This window comes from Natrix helvetica (genome assembly GCF_964273705.1).
Source record: "Natrix helvetica genome assembly, chromosome: 4".
NCBI classification, from domain to species: Eukaryota; Metazoa; Chordata; class Lepidosauria; order Squamata; family Natricidae; genus Natrix; species Natrix helvetica.
The window spans coordinates 140,222,508-140,246,668 of record NC_138550.1 but is presented as its reverse complement, the minus strand read 5'-3'; the positions used below and the strand labels follow the sequence as shown (position 1 = coordinate 140,246,668).

The following is a 24,161-nucleotide window of genomic DNA, read 5'->3' as shown; positions in this document are numbered from 1 at the left end:
GTGCACCAGGATCTCTAAAAGATATAGTTCAGTGGTTCTGAGATCTCGTCTGCCAGTTCCTTCAGAACCCTGGGGTATAATCCATCTGGTCCTGGTGATTTGAACTCATCTAGGGTAGACAGGTGCTCACTTGCCGTTTTCTTCCCTATTTCAATTTGTGTTCCTAATCTGATTTTTGTGGTATTGTTTTTGATAGGTTAGATTGTTTTATCCCTTTGTGTAAAGACAGTTAAATAGTTCTGATCTCCCTGTTGCTTGTCACCTTCATGCCACTTTCTCCCAGCAATGGACTAATTGTTTCCTTAACTTTTTTCTTGTTTTTAACATGTTGGAAGAAGCTTTTTTTGTTATTTTTTACATTTGTTGCAAGCTTTTCTTCATTGTGAGCCTTAGCTTTCCTTACTTCATCTTTACAGACTTGGGCTATTTGCTGATATTCTGGCTTAGTTATGTCCCCTTCTTTCCACTTTTTATACTTATCTTTTTTGTATTTTAATTTATCAGAGAGTTCTTTATGCAGCCATGCTGGTTTCTTTTGGGAGATGTTATTTTTCTTCTTCATTGCTTTTGTGCTAGACTGGGCTTTTGTAATCTCATTTTTTAAAATTTCCCAAGCTTCTTGAGTTGTTTTCCCTTTGAGGATTCTCATCCATAGAATTCTTCCCAAGATCTCTCTAAGTTTATTGAAATTAGCTCTCTTAAAGTCCAAGACTCTAGTTTGACTTTGTTCTATTACTTGTGTTTGCATAATGTTGAATTCCAATATTGCATGGTCACTTGCCCCAGGGTTCCTATGGCTTCAACACCTTCTATCATTTCCTCCCTGTTAGTGAGAATTAAGTCCAATATGACTGACCCCTTGTTCCCTTCTCTACTTTTTGGAAAACAAAGTTGTCTGCTAGGTTCGTTAGGAACCTGTTGGATCTTCCACTTGGTGCAGAGTTTGCTTCCCAGTTGATGTCAAGGTAGTTAAAATCTCCCATTGTGGTGTGCTTCTTACATACCTTAGTTAGCTGACTAGCAAAAAGTTCATCTACTTCCTCTGCTTGGTTGACTGGCCTATAGTATAGACCTATGACAATGCCATTCCCTCCCCCCCCCCCAACCTTTAATATTGACCCAAATGCATTCAAGATAGTTCTCATCATTGTTGTGCTCTATTTATGTAGATGTGTAGTTATTTCTTATATATAGTGCAACTCCGCCTCCTCTTTTATTTGGTCCATTTCTTTTAAATAATTTAAATCCTTCTAGCTGTATGTTCCATTTGTGGGTTTCATCCCACCAAGTTTCTGTAATGGCAACAATATCGTATCTGCCCTCATTTACTTGAATTTCTAATTCACCCTGTTTATTCCTCATACTCTGTGCATTGGTGTATAGACATTTGAGTCCATTTTGATTGACCCTGTGTTTACTGACTACATAACCTGTGTTATGCCTGACTGTCCCTATTTTCTTGCCACTTGTATGATTCATGCACATAGTATGGCACTCACTATTAAATGCTTGGCTTTGCTTGACAGCAGGAGTGATAATCTTACCCGCACAAATATCTATGTTACATGCACTGATAACCCTATGAGTTTTAGATTGCTGGGGACAGAAATGTTCTGTATCAATTAATTATTTGCCCCTGCTGTTCAGTTTATTTCAGTATATTTCCACAATGGCTTTTTCAAAAACCCAGAGAAATCCTGTTTGCTGCTTCAGCTGATTTAAGCATTCAATTGATATCCAGAGGCAATGTATTTTTGTTCTTAAAAGCAGAATAAAGTTGTCATGACAAGCTGTTTTGATTGTTTCATGATGTATTCATTCATTTCACTTCCCCTTTAAAATCCTTCATATCAGGGTAAGGAACCTAATCGCTGATAAAATATGCATTTTTCCCCCAGTTGAGTGTTTTCTATAGTATGTGATGGGCAGGGCAGTAATATCTCTTACTTGATATCAAACATTCACTATTCAGGTTAATTTGATGCTCCTTATTATATATATATATATATATATATATATATATATATATATGTATGTATGTATGTATGTATGTATGTATGTATGTATGTATGTATGTATGTATGTATATGTATATGTATATGTATATGTATATGTATATGTATATGTATATGTATATGTATATGTATATGTATATGTATATGTATATGTATATGTATATGTATATGCATATGTATATGTATATATGTATATATTTGGTTGTTCGGGTTTTCTCCCGCGTAGAATTGGAAGTATATTCACGACGTTTCGATGAAGTCTCATTCATCATCTTCAGGCTGCTGCTTCCGGCTTGGTGCTTCCGGCTTGGTGCTTCCAGGAGCAATGTGAGATCTCAGCCGGTTCCTCTTTTTAACTGCTAGTGGGGGTTTGTGCTGATTGGGTGGGAGCTTGGCTGCATTCTGATTGGGTGGAGGTGTATTCTGATTGGTAGGGGGTTTGGCTGTGCTCTGATTGGATGGGGGCGTGTTCTGTTTGGGTGGGGGTCTGGTTGTGCTTGTGTTAGTCTGAGTTGCAGAGGGATTTGAGCTGGTGAGCTGCGTTACTGTTGTTTGGCTTCGCGTTTGTGGTCGTGCCACATCTCCGTGGTGGGCATCAGTTTGCTTCATGTATGGGTTGGAGGGGTTTAAAGTGGCTAATAATGCAGCTGTGGTCTGGCTTCTGGTTTGTGGTCGGGCTTCTGGTTTGTGGTCATTATCGGTGTGGGTTTGGGCTTGCTTTTTGCGTGGATGTGTGATGGTGACATCCTGTGTGGTTTTCGTGAGTGTGGGTCTGGTATCATTCTTAGTGTTAGGGACTCGTTTGTCAGTGAGGGCGGGTTTCCAAATGGCTGGTAGGCGGGAGGTATCATCTCGTTTATTCATGCTGTGTGGTTGTTTTTCTATCTCAATAGCTTCTCTGATTATTCTGTTGTTAAAGTGTTCAATTTTGGCAATAGTTCTGGTCTTTTTAAAGTCTATATCATGTCCTGTGGCTTTGAGGTGTTGGACCAGGGAAGAAGTTGGTTCCTCCTTTCTGACTGAGTTTTTGTGTTCTTCAATGCGTGCCTTTATTCTTCTGTTGGTTTGTCCGATGTATGTGGTGGGCAGGTGGTGCATGGGATTTCATATACTCCTTGATTTGCACAGCCAAACCCCCTACCAAACCCCCGCGAAAACCTCAGAAAATATATATATATATATATATATATATATATATATATATATATATATATATATATATATATATATATATATATATATATATATATATATATATATATATATTATTATTATTATTATTATTATTACTCTGTCACTTAATAGTGTCAATTGGGAAACACTAAATCTATCAATTTTCTCAAACAAGTTTAGTTTTATGTATAAATCAGCACAATAATCCCCACTTTCTTGGCCTTTTCTTAATCATATATCCCCAAACATTGTTATATATTTTTTAATTGATTTGTTGTATATTTTTGTTCTTGCATATGTTCATTGGTCTTCCTTCCTTCCTTGGCTAGTCTGCTATGTTATTCCATTGGCACTTTGCGGAAATATTCCAGGTTCCCTCCACCATGCCTTCTTTTTTCTTTTTATGAACTTCCAGTTTGACATGTAATTTTACTCCTTATCCCTTTTCTTCTTTGCCTCTCTTTTTCAAATTAAATTAATGTTCTCATGTTCTAGCTGGATTCGCTTCCACATATTTTCATCCTAAAGTTTCTATGTACTTCTTTAAACCTTGGAATCAGGACTACCACATTTGAGATCCAAAACTCCAGATGTCCATGATATAGCAGCATAAACGTAAACAACTCAGAAATATTGCTGCTTTCTTATCATATTCTGAAGTATTGCAGCTCAGATCTGGAAACCGTACTGAAATCCATCAAAAATTTCTTTTTTCTACATGTGCTGTTTTGGCTACATAACTTACTTAAGGATTGGCATTTGGAGAATCATTTCACTATTACTATATCAATTACATGAGTGCCCAAAAGCATCTTTGGCAAACGGAAACTGGTAACCTTTTAATATATTTGGAGTTTAATTGAAACACTGCATTATAGTGCTTGGCCCTTCCTGTATATTTGATCATTCTTTCATGGTTGAACTTGTATTTAAATTGCATTTTATGACTGTACCCATTGTAGAATTGGGTGGTCTTAATCATGTTTAAATGAAATAAAATAAAAAAAATAAGTTTGGACACTGTAACATTTATCTACATATTTTCTGGAGTGTGGCATTGTTTAGCTTTCTTGTTAAATTTCAAATGTATCTTACTTACAAAAGTGATATTTTCAAATGATGGTTGTATTATTTGTAGAAGGAGCAACTGTATCACTGGATCTAAAGCTGCAATGCAAAGAAAGAAAAAGAAATATCCAATTTTATTTTGTAATAAACCTGGAGGGACAAACAGCGCTGAGTATTGTCAAAATAATATGGCTGAAGTAAAATAAATGTTGACAGCAGGAATACCATTAGAATTGTTTTGGATGAAAATTCACTTTTTTTTTGGTTCTGTTTATATTTTGCCCTATGCACCATAAACAGGAAGTTTCTCAATTTTATGTTGAAAACATTTCTTTAAGTTTACATTAGATTCTATATTGAAAAAAAAATTAAACAGCTAACCAAATGTTTCCAATAGAAGAGACTATATGTCAGTGATGGCGAACCTATGACACGCATGCCACAGGTGGCACGCGGAGCCATTTGTCAGGGCACGTGAGGCGCTGCCCTGTTAGCTGGCCAGTGCGCTTATGCGCGCTAGCCAGCTGAGTTCACCCTTTTTTAAAGCCATTTTTCGCCCTCCCCAGGCTCCAGAGGCTTTATAGGAGCCTGGGGAGGGCCAAAAGAGCCTTCCCCCCTTCCCTGAGGCCCTCCAGAAGCTTCAGGAGCTTCCCTGAAGCCTCCGGAGCTCAAAAAACCAGCCCTACAGGCAAACCGGAAGTTCAGGAACGGACTTCCGGTTTGCTCAGAGGGTCGTTTTGACTGCTCCCGAGGCTTCAGGGAAGCCACCTGAAGGTCCCCGAAGCCTTCGGAGGGCTTCCGGGGGGCGGGGAGGCTGTTTTCACCCTCCCTATGCTCCTATGGAGCCTGGGGAGGGTGAAAAAAGCATGCAAAATGGGGGGGTCGCGCCTGTAATGCGCACTGGGGGGTGTCACACATTGCATTATGGGTGCGGCACGCCTGCACACGACCACCCCTGTGCTCCCCCCACTTATGGCACACGAGCCAAAAAAGGTTCGCCATCGCTGCTATATGTAGATCAGGGTTGAACTGTGGAGTCCTTGGTGGTATCAAAGCTTGGTTGTTTGCAGATATTTCATTACCAGACTAGGTAAAATCATTGGCACCAATGAGATTGAGGTTTGTTCCCTATTTATATACAGCTCTTTGTTTAATTCTCATATTTTATAATAAAGCCCTGTCCTACTTTAAAAAGCTTCTTGAGAGAGATAAAATAAAATACAACCATATATGGCTTTTGAATGAAGTCCAATGTTAATAAAATCAAAAGACCCCATTGCTAGGGTCTGGATCACCTCTTAAGCTTCTTTTTTAAATCCCAAGTGTGGTGACTACATTTTATCTGCAAAAGTCTCGATCACTGTAGCCCAGATCTGCCAGCCCTAATTACCAGGTTAATATATGCAAGGAATCAGCATTATTAGATTTCACTCTGTTTGTTTGCCTGTGTGCATGTGTGCAAATGAGCGAATGTTGACTCTTGGTGACTGCCTAGGCAAGTCCCTGCAGTCTTTTGGCAAGGTTTTTGGTAATGGTTTGCCATTGCCTGCTTCGTAGGACTGAGAGAGTGTCTGGCCCAAAATAGCTTCAAGCCTAAGGCAAAACTGGAATCTTGGTTTCCATTATGATGCCTTAACCATGATTGCAAAGTTTATATATTCTGTCTCTAAACCTATTTAGGCTAAAACTATAATGTGATTCTGTGATGCTCTATCGGCTTTGGAAGATTATTCTGTCTCTTACTTCTCTAGAGATTGAAATTTCTTCCAATTTCTTCTAATCTGATTTTTCTTTTATCCTTTGTTGTTATCTATATTATTTATTGGTACTGTTCTGAATCACTCTTATCTACTTAGGTTTCTAAAACAAAAATGCTGAAGATCAGCCAAAGTTATTTCACATATTGATGAATCATAAATGCAACATTTTTTATCATGACAACCCACATAGCTCCACACCTTAATGACAGCCCATAAATCCCCCATAAGCACCTCCAAGAACTGAGGGACCCATACAAATGTACATACAAAATAGGTAAATATGTAGCATTTTGGATATATTGAAAACACATTTTTGCTTTATTATTATCATGTGTTGTTATTCTCTACTTTCTTTCAGACTAATGACCTGAAATGTATACTTTCACAGCTTATATCATTCTGACACAAATATTGTAATAGTGCTGCATTTGAAAGACAAATAGTATTTCTTTCCTTTTCCATGAATGCTATTTATAGCATTTATGTTCTTTTCTTTCTGATTCCAACACAGAAATGATGCAGTCAAAATACAAACTAAATGATAAAACATGCATTGGGATTTCACACAAGGGCAGGACAAGAAACAACGGATGGAAACTGCTCAAGGAGAGAAGCAACCTGGAATTAAGGAGAAACTTCCTAATAGTAAGGAAAATTAACCAGTGGAACAGCTTGCCATCAAACGTTGTCAGTGTTTCATCACTGGAAATCTTTAAGAAGAGACTAAACAATCACTTGTCTGAAATTGTTATAGGGTCTCCTGCTTGAGCAGAGGGTTGGACTAGAAGACTTGCTTCTAGCTCTATTGTAATGGAACAAGTCTATCCTATCCTATACTGGTTCGAATCCCAGTAAGGGTATGGCTAGCTGATGAGAGCTAAATAGCTTGAAATGGATCCATACTAGTCTCCCTTTATTTATTTATCAGCACAAATACAACGTTTGTGTGTGTGTGTGTGTGTGTGTGTGTGTGTGTGTGTGTTGCCCTGTTGAGTATATGTACACCAGTATTCGCCCAAGACTGTCTGAATCGCCTTTCCATTCCAAATAGCTGTGGTTGGACATTTGTTCAACATTGACCAAGAAACAATCTTATATTTTATTCGGAGCCATCAAGTAGGTTACAGGACAGTGTAACTGCACTTGCATGATACACAGCTTTATTCTTCAGCATAATGTTGTGATTTACAACCTACCATCTAATTTCTAGAATTTGCATCAAGTGGACCGATGCAAAAATGTAATGCTTCAAACTGGGGTATACCAGAGAGTTTGTCCCATAAATTCTGAGTAAAATCTAATAGGTTCTGGAATTGTCTGTTCTCTCACATAGAACTCTTGGGCAAAAAGCAATCAAATGCTCCAAAGATTTTTGGCTGCTTCCCTTCTTTGTAGTTGCTGTACAATTATTCCAATCATTACTGGGATTAACTTGCTCAGCTAGATGCCTAAATCCTGTTTTTTTTTTCTCTTGCATGTATGATGTATTTTTCCTTGCCTATCAATAGCACTGCCAGATTCTGACACTACAGGCTGCCGTCATTATGTTGTGTTCCTTGCATTTGTTAAATGATGTCCATTATAGCAATAGCATTAGCACTTAGACTTATATGCCGCTTCATGGTGCTTTTACAGCCCTCTCTACTTTACAGAAGTAGCATATTGCCTCCAACAATCTGGGTCCTTATTTACCAACCTCAGAAGGATGGAAGGCTGAGTCAACCTTGAGCCAGTGAAATTTGAACTGCCGAACTGCAGCTAGCAGTCAGCTGAAGTAGCCTGTAGTACTGCATTCTAACCACTGCACCACCTTGGCTAGCAAATTGCTAGCAAATCCACCTTGCTCTTAGAAAAACTACCAACTTTGAGGAAGAGAATTCAAAAGAGAAGGAAAAAGAGAAGGAAAGAATACAAAATATTTCCTTGCAGCATAGGGCCCACAGATCAATATTCTGCCATATCTCTTCCCCCCCCCCCTCAATTCCAGGCAAAACTCCTTCTCTCAAAGTCCTGTTTTCAGGAGGTATTTAATAAACTAAATAAGTCTTTACTGACCATTGACAACCGTGCTAGATAGAAATATCTCTTTGCTAGAAACTGACCCCCAAAATCAGTGCCTGCAAGCTGGAAAAGGAAAAAGACAAAGAGCTAAGAGTTTTGATAGTTTGCCTTATCTATTTATTATTCTCATCTTATTAAGTGTTTGCATCTATGCAATATGGAAACAGGACATCTAAATAAACTGCGATGCCTGTTGATGAAAAACTTTGATATTTCATTGTTCACCCTTTTCTTCACAATTTGACTTCCTTCATCAACCTCAGTTTGCTGCACTAGCAGCAACTACAAATCAATGTACTGAAGCTATGGCAACTGCATTGAAAGCAAAATTACCTCTTAAATGAGCAATTGCTTAAAACCTTTTTTCTCTCTCTCCAGATTCATCTCCTATAAATGTGTGAGATTTTTGCTATATTTTTGTTAACTGCTGATAAAAACCAGCTGTTTGTGGTGTGGTTAGGTTAGGTCAGGTCTAACAAATAGAGTTTCTATAAATATTTTTTGAATTTGATGGAAACTGAAAACAACCCATAATAAAACAAACTGAAGGTGCAATCTTTCATATCATAGCAGTTTTCAAGGCATTTTTTCTTTACAAAAGGAATTAAAAATATTAGGATTTGGAATAAAAATGTAGAATCATGTTTCATGTTCATAATATTGTGATTAACTTAATAATGCTATAAATTGCTCTATTACAACATACACTGAACATTTACATGGGACATCTTGTGAATAAAATATGAAGAAAAACTGTGCTAACTGTAATATGTACAGTTAAATGGAAAATATATACAGTATATATTCTAGAAACTATCAAACACGGTTTTGTGCTAGACAGCTTGGTAATTTTTTTTCCACAATAAGAACATTTTATTTCCTAGGGAATAGCTATTTAGGAGTTTCGTATTTTTCTACAATCATTTCTACTATCTAAAAAACAAAATAAAACATTGTGAAATGTTATTGTGAAAAAGCCATCTGAGTACACAGTTGTTCTTTAAAACCTTATCTGCCAGGTTCATCTATCATACAAGTTATGTCACATCCATTTATATAGTCAACTTTTAAAATAAGTTTTCCTGATTTTCCCCTCTTCATTTAATTTTATTTTCTATAGCAGTTATTCAACTTCTCGGTTGCTAAAATAGTTTTAAAGGTTTCATTTTGTAAGGAGTCAATGTGCAGAGAACAACTGTAGGTCAGCAGCAAAATATGTACTTGATAACTAGAAAAAATAGCATCACTGTAACATGAAATATATTCCTTCAAGGGGTCTTGGGCCAATCACTGTCACTCAGCCCCAGTCAAATTCTTATGTATGGTGATTTAAGAAAGAGAATTCCATGAAAACCCTTGTTGAGTTCAAACTGATTTGAATCTTACTAGCCGCATCTTAGCCATTCTTATTTATTTTTTCTTATCAGTCAAGCTATCTGCCATGTTTTAAAAATACATCTGTGTGAAATCAAGGCTAAAGAAAAGAGAATAAGAGGAACACGTCTTGGAAAAATCATATTTGAGATGCTGGTGGGCCAATTTACTGCTCCTTTTACAGACCTTTCAAATGGACATTCCTAAAAAAATATAGTACACCATTATGGCAGAAATGGGGAAATAGACCATTTCCAGGAGAAATTGCACTGAGAAACACATTACTAAGGAACTCTAAAGCTATTTCCTGGCATCATCTAATCATGCATGTGTTTCTCAAGTGATTCTCCATCTGAGTCCAGTGGAGTTTGGATGTTTCCACAAAAGCCTTTTACATTATTATTTTTCCACCATTTGTTGGATAAGAAATTGAAATTGAATTTCCATGCAGGAAAATAAAAAGAATTGTGCCATCTAAGTGAAATGATGCAGAGAAAATTCCAATTTAAGAGGAATATGCTCTTTTCTTCCTTCCTAAGGATAATTGACAATATTTACTTTGAATTCTACATATTTTTAAAAATGTCATAAAAGTCGGACTAATTTTATTGATTTCTCCTTTCTGGATTCTCCCATAGATGTATAAGTAAGGCAACCACATTAGATTTCAAGCAATGATACATGCAGATATATCCTTAATAATAATGGCATGGTTTTAAAATGTTAGTAGTCAATATGTAGTTGGGCTTCTGCACAAGTGTTTCCAACATTTTTTCTGGAAATTTGAAGGATTGAACATTTCAGTATTCTTGAAACAAGAAAGGGAGACAAAGTTAACAATTGCTATTTACGTTCAAAGAAGAGTTGGCTCGACTTGGTTTTGTGTTGCTTTGAACTTGAGCCTTCATATATTCCCCCATGGTTGAGAAACTCATTTTAGTTGCCCTCATAAGAGAGTTCAGAGATTTATCAACACAGCTATACCTAAAGAGCAGCCTTGGAACTAAATCAGCTTACAACAATAAGTTTAAGAAAATAACGGAAGAAAACTGCTTCCAATTCAATCAGTAAATGGAACTAAGACGAGAATGTAATCATCTGCACTCAATTTTAGCCAAGACCCCAAAGATTAACAAGCAACTCAAATGATATAAAATGTTATTATTGCAAGGCTCAAAGCACTGCTGATTACAAGCATTATGAAACAACTACTTGAGAGTATGAAACCAACTAACATTACTTCATTTCTAGCTTTAATGGCCTTATGAGTTGTATTTTTGAATGGAGAAGATACATGGATTTAGAATGCATAGTCAAGGCAGGCTTTCTAATCTTTTGGTTATGCCCTGGAGAACTGATATAAGTGACAGTTCAAAAATCACTGTTCACTGTTCACAATTAAAAAGACATATTCCACCATTGCTCTACTAATAAGCAATGCATATACCATTGCTTAGTAGTAAAGTGTGCATTGTACATACTTACTATAAGCATTTTCCACCCTTACCCAGTGATACCAGACACTGAATAATGCTGCGCCTAGTCCATTATAATGGAGAAAGGTCAAATAATATTGAGCTCAGATCAGTAAAGATGGTAGGAGAATAGTTCCTGCAACATGGAAAAGGATGTAAAATTGTACATCTGCAATGGCATCATCATTTGTGATAAACGATGATACCATTGGCAGCATGTTGGATGGAATACTACTTTACTTTGATGTAACTCTAGGGATGACTCCAAGGGTCAATTAATCCTAATTCAGTCTTGGATCTTCCACCTGAACAATATGTACTCCAGCAATGACTCTATTTCTGTCTTCACTATTGAGGCTATATTGGTGAAATATCGGGTTCGGGTATAAAATAAAATATACAATAATGTACATATTATCATAATGTAAAAAAATTAAATGAGTCCAAGAGAAAAAGAAATGTTTTCTACAAACATAGTGGTTGATGCAAATGAAAAATATATGTATTGGGAAATGACACATTATTAGGCTTGAGTAAATGATTCAAACCAGATACCTAACAGACAGAGAAACACACACAAAAAGCTTCACTTCAAATCACCTTTTTCTGGACATATGGAGCTGCCTTGGAAACTGCTCTGAAATATTTCTGCATGTGTGAGCAAGCATATCCACTTTATGTTGCAAAAACAATTTCTGAAGTTCTCCCAAAACCCATGTTATGATATTCTTTTGCTAGAAAATTATCCAGCATAGTAGGTGGTGGGAACAGAGTGATAAGTGCCTCTCATATGGTTTTTTCCATGACTTACAATTAGTCTTAACAAGAATTTCAGCATTAGACCATTTTGAAGTAATATTGAAATCAATTGAAGGGTATATCTCTGTTCTATGTTGTAATATGGTGTTGTCTGATTTTCAATTAGAAAAGACAGTTTTACACATGAAATATTCACCAAAATGGGGAGGGGAGGGAAAGGAAGGGAAGGAGGGAGGGGAGGGGAGAGAAGGGAGTGGAGTGATGATATTTACCAAGCACATCTGTAGCATTAATAACTCCCAGTTCAACAGGAGTTGCTGCTTTCAGTGTATATGTAGATGGTGTCTGAAGAAGAACACTCGTTTCTCCAAAGGATTGGTATCGATGTAACTGGCCAATGAAAACTTGCCTCATTTGCTTAATCTGTTTAAAAATATAAATCCAAGTAATTTTTTGTTGGTTCATGTCTAAAAATGGAAAAGATTTGGAAGACAGATAGGAATAATTGACAAAATATGCATGTAAACTGCAGACACAATCAATCATTACAATGTTCAGGTTACTGCTATTTCACGTGTAAATAAAATACAAATGTTATAAATCCAAGTTTCATTCAGAGCATGAAAGTGATTAGGAGCATAGGTTCATTGCCATAGATATATGCTTATGTGTAGACATCCAATTTTGATTCCCGTGTAAGGTTAAAAATCAGGAGAATAATAGAATAATAGAGTTGGAAGGAATCTTAGAGATCTTCTAGTCAAACCCCCTACTCAAGCAGGAAACCCTATACCATTTTAGACAAATGGTCATTCAATCTCTTCTTAAAAACCACCAATGTTGGAGCACCAACAACTTCTCAAGGCACATTGTTCCACTGATTAATTGTGTTCACTGTCAGGAAATTTATGCTTGGTTCTAGGTTGGTTCCCTCCTTGACTAGATTCCATCCAATGCTTCTTGTCCTTCTCCAGGTGCTTTATAGAATAGATTGACCTCCCTCTTCTTTGTGGCAGCCCCTTAGATATAATAATACCCTATAATGCCACCCCTAGTCCTTCTTCTCATTAAACATTGTAACCATTCTTCATATGTTTTAGCTTTCAGTCCCCTCATCATCTTTATGCTCTTCTCTGCACTCTTTCTAGAGTCTTGACATATTTTATAGTTGTGGTGACCAAACTGGATGCAATAGTCAAAGTGTGGTCTTACCAAGGGATTATAAACTATATATTATAAAGGTACTAACACATGATGTGATCTTGACTCTGTCCTTCGGTTAATGCAGCCTAGGACTGCATTGGCTTTTTTGGCAGCTGCCAAAATTTAAAATGATATGAGAATGGAAAGATGAGCAAGGAGAATTAAAGACTACTATCTTGCTCATTATTGTCCATACAGTGACAGTCCATCCAGTACTCTCCTCATATTGAAGAATTGAAGCCTTTTCTCCTTGGCATATATAAGTATACCAGATATTGAACTAAATTGTTGCTGAGAATTGGGAAACTGTACACACCTCCCTTCTCTCTGTCCTTGATTAAGCATCCTAATTCTGAAATACCAGAAGGCAAGGTCTGGGTTGAATAGTTTTTTGAGAGACAAACAATTTATTTTACAGATAATGATAAACCAAGCTGATTGTATTGTGCTTAGTAAGATAAAGCTTGAGTTCTATATGTTTAGCACAGTCTAATATTCACATAATCACCAAATGGTGGTCCCAAAATCTTTTAGAGAGATAAAGCTCAGAGAACATATTAATATATCTATCATAACTGGTAGGTCAATTTCTATTCTCTTATCAGAATAATATTATTATATATCTGGGCTTTATTTTGTGAGAAGTAACGTCACAACTGCATTAACACCTTGTTCCTGAATATTTTTTGTCAGAGGCAATGAAATTTAGTTTTAAGTAGTATTCTAAAAACATTTTTTTCCACAATGCTAAATGTCCATGTGTGAGAAATCTGTATAACAGAGCTATAATGAACTTGGTTCATACAAATTAGTACTTCAATAAGGTGTTATTTATTTCTTCTTTAAGATTTTCATTTTTAAATATGTAACACCTATAATATTCAATCCGTAATTTCACAATACCACCACATTTTTTATTCATGAAAAATCTCCCTATTGAAAAGCTTATTCATAAATCCCTATTCCAATGTGGTCAAAAGAATAATTTCCTAGAGGAAAATCATGTTCCTTACCATTTTCCCCAAAGGTCGCTTTACAAGAGCTGGAATTATTCGGTAAGCATCGCTGTATCCCGATTTAATGAATCCTACATATTTGCTTATTTCTCCTTCTTCCATAAACACTGCAACAATAACAATAACAATAAATTATTTCTCTCTCTCTCTCTCTCTCTCTCTCTCTCTCTCTCTCTCTCTCTGTGTGTGTGTGTGTGTCTGTGTGTGTCTGTGTGTCTCTGTGTGTGTATGTGTGTGTGAAGAGGTTTCCCACCATAATTTTAAACAAGTGAGTGGAACAGATATAGTGTACTATGTTTGCAAGCTTGTGAGAACATGTACATATGAAATGATATGAATACTACCAAAATGAAATAAGAGTGAAGTATATAAAATTGTCCCTAGTCCAAGACTGCTGTTATTTCCCCCATTTCTGTACTACTGATAGAAACATACTGCAAATTCTTCAATATGTCTGGAATGCATTCTCTATACAGTTACTTAGAATACACGTTTGCTAGTCAGTGTTGGATATATCTATCCCATTTATGAAATTGCTGCTGTGGTGGTGCAGAACAAAGGAGAGAATCACCCAGGGTTGTCCATGTTAAATAGCCAGAGTTTTGTTTCCAGTGGCTCTAGAAAATCCTAAGCCTTTTCATACAGATATACAGGTGAAACTCGAAAAATTAGAATATCGTGCAAACGTTCATTTATTTCAGTAATGCAACTTAAAAGGTGAAACTAATATATGAGATAAGACTCATTACATGCAAAGCAAGATAGTTCAACCTGTGATTTGTCATAATTGTGATGATTATGGCTTACAGCTCATGAAAACTCCAAATCCACCATTTCAGAAAATTAGAATATTACATGCAATCAATAAAACAAGGATTGTACATAGAACAATACCGAACCTCTGAAAAGTATAAGCATGCATATGTACTCATTACTTGGTTTGGGCCCCTTTTGCAGCAATTACTGCCTCAATGTGGCGTGGCATGGAAGCTATCAGCCTGTGGCGCTGCTGAGCTGTTATGGAAGACCAGGATGCTTCAATAGCGGCCTTCAGCTCTTCTGCGTTGTTCGGTCTCATGTCTCTCATCTTTCTCATGGCAATGCCCCATAGATTCTCTATGGGGTTCAGGTCAGACTAGTTTTCTGGCCAATCAAGTACAGCAATCCCACAGTCATTGAACCAGTTTTTGGTGCTTTTGGCAGTGTGGGCAGCTGGAAAATGAAGTCAGCATGCCCATAATCTTGTCTGTGGAAGGAAGCATGAAATGCTCCAAAATCTCCTGTTAGACGGCTGCGTTGACCCTGGTCTTAATGAAGCACAGTGGTCAAAAGTCCTGTTGCTCAGTGGTCCAAAGTCCTCTTTTCTGATGAGAACAACTGTTGCCAAAAGCACCAAAAACTGGTTCAATGACCGTGGGATTACTATGCTTGATGGGCTTCTCCATTCGTCCTCCATACTCTGGGTCCTTGGTTTCCAAATGAGATGAGATTATAATAATAATCATAATCATCACAATTATGACAAATCATGGCTTGAACTATCTTGCTTTGCGTGTAATGATATCTCATATATTAGTTTCACCTTTTAAGTTGCATTACTGAAATAAATGAACTTTTGCATGCTATCCTAATTTTTCGAGTTTCACCTGTATATAGTCGCAATATATAGTTAATGTGATATAGGTAATATAAATTGTTGCCTGTTGCTCATGTATCTCTCTCCCTGCTATTGCCTTTTATTCTGTTTTCGCCAATTAAATGTGTTTCTTACTGTTTGATTATATATAATAACTGTTCCATTCTAGAGGCAGAACATTTGGGGAAGACTGAAATATTATTTTCTCCTCTGAACCAAGATGATTTGGTAGTACCAAGAGTAGTCCTTAAATTCTCCAGAATAAATCTTCTGGAAGAAAAAGTGGTTTCTGGTTTCAGGGCCAAGCCAAAATCAAAATATCATAACACTCTGCTTTGTCCATTGCTGTTTGCATCAACCTTAACTAAATCAAGTAGTAAGAAAGGGTTGCTTTTTGACACAAAAATGGCTTAGTGAAATTACTACATGAAATAAATCACACATTTGCTATAATGAAAACAGGGAGACAAGCACTATACTGTTCATTACAGAAGTCTACATGGAAACCAAGGGGAAGAAGCCGTAGAACAGTGTTTCTCAAACTTGGCGACTTTAAGTCCTTAAGTCCTTTAAGTCCTTTAAGCATAGCTGGCTGGGGAATTCTGGGAGTTGAAGTCCACAGGACTTAAAGTCGCCAAGTTTGAGAAACACTGCCGTAGAACATTAGGCAGACTGCACAGCTGTGAAGAACACAGGATCCATGGAACAGGAGTTGTGTAGTCATTGCAGACTTTTATTTGATGCACAAATATAAGAGCAAAGCTCTATTGAAGTCAGAGAAGCTACGAATCTGATTTTTCTACACCAGCTGGATTGCTCAGCTTGAGTTGGCACCTAACATTTTTCCATGGCTGGAAAAAAATAGCAATAATAAATGCAGATGCTTTCCAAATGTAATGTTGCCTTTATATGTTCCTTTGTGACTGTTCATTGATGCAAAATGTTAGGAACTCATTATTTAACCCGGATTTATTGGCAACTGATAATAAAACACTGACAGTACTGTAAATCCTAAGGTGACATTGAGGCTCAAGTACTTTTTTTTTTGGGGGGGGGTAAGAAATAACTTCATTGGGGACTCTACATTGAACTAATACCATGACTTTCATATAATAGTAGAACACAGCCAAATGTTGATGATAATCTTTAGTAATAAATATTTTGAGGAACACATTCTTCCTATCTGATAATTATATAAAGAACAGTATATTTGCTATGTGTTATTCAGTTAGACCAAAATCATAGCTTTTCAGATATTATATATTCTCTTTTATGTTGAACCAGAATTGGAAAGTGGAATGGGGATTAGGAAAGATATCTCTTAAATTAAATTTCATTTCACAATGAAAGAGCTCTTAGGATGTCTCTAGTTCCAAAATGCTGTACATATATCAGGAACTTTATCTTAATAACAATAAAAATCCAGAAACATGTAAAAATGAAGTTGAGTTATTCACATATTCTTCATCATTACTTTGAGAAAATATTCAAACTAGTTGCTACCATCTAAGTACTACAGTATTTGAAAAACTGCCTCTTTGTTCAGATAGGCCATAAAACAGAAGATAAGGAACATTGGTGTCATAGACCTAATACAGTCCAGCAGGACATGTCCTTCGGTCTACTAATATCCCCCTGAAGTCACTATACAAATATCCATGCTTTCTAGGCTTTCATTGAGGGATATATGGATACACTGTTTCTTTGAGGCCTTGTTTTTCCTTATTCTGAGTGTTCTTTAGGAATGATACACATTAAACAAAACCAGCACTTGTGAATCTATGATTAAAGAGACTTTGCAAAGAGAACATCTTCAACAATTAACAGTCCAGCATTTTATCAAATTGCCTTATCCAAATTCCAATTCACTTAGGTGAAACTAACAGTCTAGTTCAATCTAGGGGAAACTCACTCAAGCCAGGAGATTTTGAGGTGGTTCTTGCTTAGGTTGTTAACTTAATCTTGTGAAGCTTTTTCTCCGGTAATATTGAACTGCAAACTAAGGCATACAAAACCTTTGTTAGACCAATCCTCGAATACAGCTCATCTGTCTGGAATCTGCACTGTATATTGGACATTAACACAATTGAGCGTGTCCAAAGGTATTTCACGAGAAGAGTACACCACTCCTCTACTCACAACAGAATACCTTATGCCACCAGACTTGAACTTTTGGGCTTGGACAACCTAAAACTAAACTGCCTACAGTCTGATCTAAGTGTAGTACACAAAATTATCTGGTACAATGCCCTACTTGTCAACGACTACTTCAGCTTCAACTGCAATAATATACAAGCACACAATAGATACAAACTCAAGGCAAACCACACCAAACTCGATTGCAGAAAATACAACTTCAGCAACAGAGTAGTCAATGCCTGGAATGCACTACCTGACTCTGTTGTTACATCCTCAAACCCCCATACCTTTAACCTTAAACTGTCTACTGTTGACCTCATCCCATTCCTAAGAGGACAGTAGGGGTGTGCATAAGTGCACCAGTGTGCCTATTGTCCCTGTCCTAATGTCCCCATTATATATATAATTTTTATTATTATAACATATAATAATATAATATACAGTATGTATATGATAACAGATGTCATCATAAACCATTTTCCTTCAAAAATAATGTACTGTATGGTTGTGAAATGAACCATTGGGAGAGGGGAATATATGCATCCAAATTATGCATTTGGAAACAATTTCTAGAGTATTGTAGACCAATTGTCAACCAATACTGAACTAAATATAGATTGACTGCTTCCTTAAGGAATGATTAGCAACCAAAAACTTGGGACATATGATGTCTTCAGGTGATGGACTAAAAAAACAACTATGTTTGGCAGGGTTTAAAAAAATAGGAGAAAATAAGTTGGAAGAGATCAAGTAGTCTTCTCTTTGGAAAAGTTACTTATTATTATAAAGATGTCCATACCTATCAGGTCTAATGCAACATTTAAGTGACTAAATCCTCTTTCTTTCTTTCTTTCTTTCTTTCTTTCTTTCTTTCTTTCTTTCTTTCTTTCTTTCTTTCTTTCTTTTCTTTCTTTCTTTCTTTCTTTCTCTTTCTTTCTTTCTTTCTTTTTTTCAGCATAGTGATATTGAACTAATTACTTAATAGTAAAATCTCCATTATATTGTTACTTAATGTGCACATAAGCAGAACACATTTAACAATAATTAAAATATCATTTATTTTTCTATTTATTTTGGCAAGAAATTGAATTGTGAAAAAAAATTTAAAAAAGAAACTCAAAGGTAACAAAAGTATAATATGTCAGTTGATGTGTTTTCCATATCATATAATACAAAAATTTGGAGAAGTAGCCAAATTAGCTTCACAGGACTGAATTGTAGAATGTATATGAACAGAAGGAAGAGGCCTCGCTGGGGAAGTATTAGAAGAACCATTGTGATTTGCAAACAATAATTTATGCCTTAACATTTCATTGAAGTCAGCCAGACAATTATAGTTTACTTAATAAACTCTGAGTGACTCATACATGTCTTCACTCACTGTAGATCCGAGGCACTGCATATATTGGCTTGAAGACACTATAGCCTTTATAAAGTGAAATAATTACTAAACAATTTACAATGTATTAAGGACTACGCCCCATTTAACAAATGAGGGTTTATTTCCCTGCAAGCAGACTCCTTTGGAAATGTAGGACAGATCATCCTGGTTAAGGTCAATCAGTAGTGGGTTGCCAATTTTTTTACTGCCGTTTCGGGCACGCATGCACAGAGCCTCCCGCCGCCACTACTACTGGTTTGCCTGATCCAGGCCAAACCTGGAGCAACCTACCTCTGAGGTCAATCTATGTACACTAAGACTCAACCCCAACTTGATGATGCAAAATCAGCAAATTAAAATTTCAGGTGGAGAAGGCCTCTGTATTTTTCCCAGAAATGCCCTCTACAGTTGCAGTCCAATTCTGGGAAAATATTATTTTTAAGTAGTTTCAGACCGGTGTTGCTGAACTAACATCAAATGTAGCTTTATACTTGGTACAGTAATTTCTAAATGCAACTGTTGCATCTTTACAATTTGTAGTGACTGTAAAAAGGGAACAAAAAATATTACTTATATGGTTTTAGTCCTTTACTACAACATCAGTCTTTGTAAGCAAACTCTGCCATAAATCTTGGTTTTATGTCCTGGTTTCAGCTACCCCAAATCACAGGTCTTTCTTATTTGGAGGACACAGACATAAAGTCTGTAAAAGGGGTGCTTGCAACATAGGGAGATATGGAGGAAGTTCACATGCCTTTATTAACCAAGCTTTAAATTCAATGCAATATGCAAGCACAGCTCATATCTCTTTGTTCAGCTCCTCTATCAAGGTTGCTTTCAGATAAAATTAACTCAGAGCCAATGGAGGTAGCTGCATATAAACCAAGGTACATTCCAGATATTTGGAGGACATGTTTTTCTTCTGGAGCCAAAGCTCAGTGATAAGTCTTCTCTTTATTTATTTTTGAACAAAGGACTGCCTGCTGGAAAAATTAGCAATGAATTTTATTGGCATGGTGAATGTTGCCACTTGTGTGAAGACCTATGTTTAAACCACAACATGAATGGAGATTGAGAAGCATTGATTGCATACAGAGTCATGTCTATCTAAAAAAAAAATTCAATAGAATATCTGTAGCACAGGACTAACCTGCAGAGTTATTGGTGCTAAGCTTGTTTTTTCTATTCTTTTGCAGATGCTTCATTACCAAATTAAGTAACATCATCACTGTGAATTCATCAGCAAATATGCAGTGATTCTGTTACCAAGTTTAGTAACAAAATGCCTGCAAGCAAACAATCAAGCTTGAAAATTATATTTTCAACAATGGCAGCATTGTGGCAGTTTGCTGGTTGCTAGCAAATTAGCAGTTTACTAGTTCCATCTACCGTGCAAGTGAGATGAAATAATTTCCAGAAAATACTCCTCAATACATTTCCTCATGTTTCCCTTCATTCCCCCCCCCCGGTGGTTTGTTTCTAAAATATTATTTTACTATATACTGTGTCCAGCAGAATTATATATGATCATTTAGATTGGAACTATCCACCAATTTTAGATACTGTATATACTTGAATGTTCTAACTTTTCTATACCCTGAAGATATGAGGTTTCAGTGATACCAAGTTATATTCCGAAAAAATGGTTTGTAATGTGTATGGCTTCAAAAGCACTGGACCAGGATATGGGATTTTGTGAATCACTTAATTTTACTTAAGTGATGACTAAGCTTTCTACTGACCCTGTGCACAAGAACGGGTTTCAGTACCTTCAAACCACAGATTCATACATATATATGAGAAGCATCAAAGAAGTCAACAGGTAGATGAATACCCTTTCTGAATAATAAAAAAAAGGATTTGCATTTCATAGAATTAAGAATTCCAGCTGCTTCAAAGTGGAGAATTCGTGGTTATTATAGCTTATCATGAAAATAAGAGACAGGAGTAAAATTGTTTAAATGGCTTTTTACATGTAAAAGCCAACAGGGAGCAAATATGAGGGTTGTGACATTTAGCTATCAACTGAGGGAATATGCAATCAGTCCGCATGCATGAAAATATCAAGGGTAATGTCCTTGTCACCAAGATTCACTTTCTTTTTATTATATAAATATAAAAAAGATTTTAGTTGTAGCCAAAAAAAGGGGGGGGGAAGAGTAGTTTGGCTGCATTTAAATTTAGTGTTTCACCTTTGAAGCATATACTTTGAAAATTGTATATTATAAAGTTCCTATGATGAAAACACAACTGAGGGGTACTGTAATATAGTTAAGCCTAAGAACCAAGGGAGTGCCCCTACTATTGCCTTCTCCCAGTGCCAAGGTGTGCTGGGGACATAGATGATGATGATGATGATAATGGATGATCTCTGTTGATGTCTTTGAATATAAGAATCTCTAGATGACCTAATTTATTTGGTGGCCACTAAGAGGCAACATGATCAAAACTGACTTTGGCTATTGGCCTTCAATAAGCTCATGGGAGCTAACTCAGAGATAATACAAGGGTGCCTTTGTGATTATCAGATTATTTATGTAGCTCAGGAGTATCTGTAGAATATAAACCAAAATAGCAATAACACATTCTGGATTAGTGTGCTTGAGATTGTGATTTTATTTTATTTCAAAATGACCGGCTTAGTTCAATGTAATAGCTGTCTTGCACCTGTCTTTCGCAGTACTCTTTTCAAATTTGGATACTGTCCCCTTTGTAAACAAATTACTAGTCTACATAGACAGATTACCTATCTAGAATCTGTAATCTGTGCTCTCCAAGCAGAAACTAGATGTCTACTTCAGCCATTCTACTCTATGGAGATGCCATGCTATCAGCCCCCTCTGCCACAAAGATCTTGCAGGAGAAGAGCAGTCTGGACAACCGTGAGATCTGGCAGGTTGAGAGCTGTGAACCATAAACACAAAACTTTTGCTGTGACCCAGCAAAACAGATATAGTGCCCTTGCTGACCTTAATGGGGACACTAAAGAGATAGGTCAAGGTAGGTGTGATAATGATGACTCAAATAAGCAGGGGATCATGGTCCAAAACGAAGTACCTTCTTCGGAAATGCGAAATGGGGAACCAGGTATCACACATCAGTCACAGAAGAAGAGCAAGGTAAGCAAAAAGAGAAGCCACCTTCTGGTTGGTGATTCAATTGTAAGGGATGTAAATTTAGGAGAGGATATGGAGGTTTTAAAAGAGGTCAGGTGTCTGCCAGGTGCTACTGCCAGCAGAGACAAGAGGCGTATTCTTAAGATAGTCAAGAATGCAAGTAAGGACAGTGACGTTGATGCTATTATACATCTTGGCACAAATGATCTGTCCCAAAAAGATGTACTTTCTGTGCAGAATGATTTCCAGAACTTGGGATATGAACTTAATAGTATAGGTTGTAGGCTTATCTTTGTAGAGGTTTTACCTGTATATAAGGAACAAAAAGGGAAGGGCCAGCGTGTAGCAGAGTTTAATGTTTGGCTAAAGGAGTGGTGTAAAAGGGAAGGCTTTGGTTTTATTAGTCATGATGCCTGTAGCTGGTCCAATGAAAAACTGTACAAAAGAGATGGGTTGCACCCATCCAAGAAAGGGACTGCGTTACTTGGCATTAAATTCACAGATTTTCTTGATAAACATTTAAACTGAACAGCGGGGACAGAGAATTAATAGATACAGAACATTTCTGTCCCCAGCAAACTAAAATTCATAGGGTTATAAGTGCATGTAACATAGATGTGTGTGTGGGTAAGATTATCACTCCTGCTGTCAAGCAAAACCAAGCATTTAATAGTGATTGCCATACCATGTGCATGAATCACACAAGTGGCAAGAAAATAGGGGCAGTCAGTCATAACACAGGTTATGTAGACAGTAAACACAGGGTCAATCAAAATGGACTCAAATGTCTATACACCAATGCACAGAGTATGAGGAATAAACAGGGCGAATTAGAAATTCAAGTAAAAGAGGGCAGATACGACATTATTGCCATTACAGAAACTTGGTGGGATGAAACCGACAAATGGAACATACAGCTAGAAGGATTTAAATTATTTAAAAGAAATAGACCAAATAAAAGAGGAGGTGGAGTTGCACTATATATAAGAAATAACTACATCTCTACAGAAATAGAACACAACAATGATGAGAACTATCTTGAAAGCATTTGGGTCAATATTAAAGGTTGTGGGGGAAACGACACTGCCATAGGTCCATACTACAGGCCACCCAACCAAGCAGAGGAAGTAGATGAACTTTTTGCTAGTCAGCTAACTAAGGTATGTAGGAAGCACACCACAATAGTAATGGGAGATTTTAACTACCCTGACATCAACTGGGAAACAAACTCTGCACCAAGTGGAAGAGCCAACAGGTTCTTAAGAAACCTAGCAGACAACTTTGTTTTCCAAAAAGTAGAGAAGGGAACAAGGGGATCAGCCATATTGGACTTAATCCTCACTAACAGAGAGGAAATAATAGAAGGTGTTGAAGCCATAGGAACCCTGGGGGCAAGTGACCATGCAATATTGGAATTCAACATTATCCAAACACAAGTAGTAGAACAAAGCCAAACTAGAGTCTTGGACTTTAAGAAAGCTAATTTCAATAAACTTAGAGAGCTTGGGAAAAATTCCATGGATGAGAATCCTCAAGGGGAAAACAACTCAAGAAGCTTGGGAAATTTTGAAAAATGAGATTACAAAAGCCAAGTCTAGCACAATACCAATGAAGAAGAAAAATATCAGCTCCCAAAAGAAACCAGCATGGCTGCATAAAGAACTATCTGACAAACTGAAAGACAAAAAAGGTAAGTATAAAAAGTGGAAGGAGGGGGACATAACTAAGGCAGAATATCAGCAAATAGCCCGAGCCTGTAAAGATGAAGTGAGGAAAGCTAAGGCTCACAATGAAGAAAGGCTTGCCACAAAAGTAAAAATTAACAAAAAAAGCTTCTTCCAACATGTTAAAAACAAGAAAAAAGTTAAGGAAACAATTGGTCCATTGCTAGGAGAAAGTGGCAAGAAGGTGACAAGCAACAGGGAGAAAGCAGAACTATTTAACTCATGTTTTGCATCTGTCTTTACACAAAGGGATAAAACAGT

The 24,161-nt window shown here is 36.7% G+C and overlaps 1 protein-coding gene and 1 pseudogene across 2 annotated transcripts in view; both read right to left on the bottom strand.

Annotated features, from left to right (window-relative positions):
* Positions 1–2,374: 2,374 nt before the first annotated feature.
* LOC309391842 lies at positions 2,375–2,879 on the bottom strand (annotated as a pseudogene). The gene has a single exon. The product of its transcript is annotated as an uncharacterized misc_RNA (transcript).
* A 1,342-nt stretch (positions 2,880–4,221) lies between these two features.
* The window catches only part of CNBD1 (cyclic nucleotide binding domain containing 1), a gene marked incomplete at both ends in the record, with an annotated part of 109,186 nt that continues 89,246 nt past the window's right edge, over positions 4,222–24,161 (bottom strand). The window contains 3 exons of the mRNA XM_081953225.1: positions 4,222–4,355; positions 11,958–12,108; positions 13,902–14,011. Of these exons, the coding sequence (XP_081809351.1) occupies positions 4,222–4,355; positions 11,958–12,108; positions 13,902–14,011 (395 nt within the window). The remainder of the gene's footprint in view (positions 4,356–11,957; positions 12,109–13,901; positions 14,012–24,161) is intronic.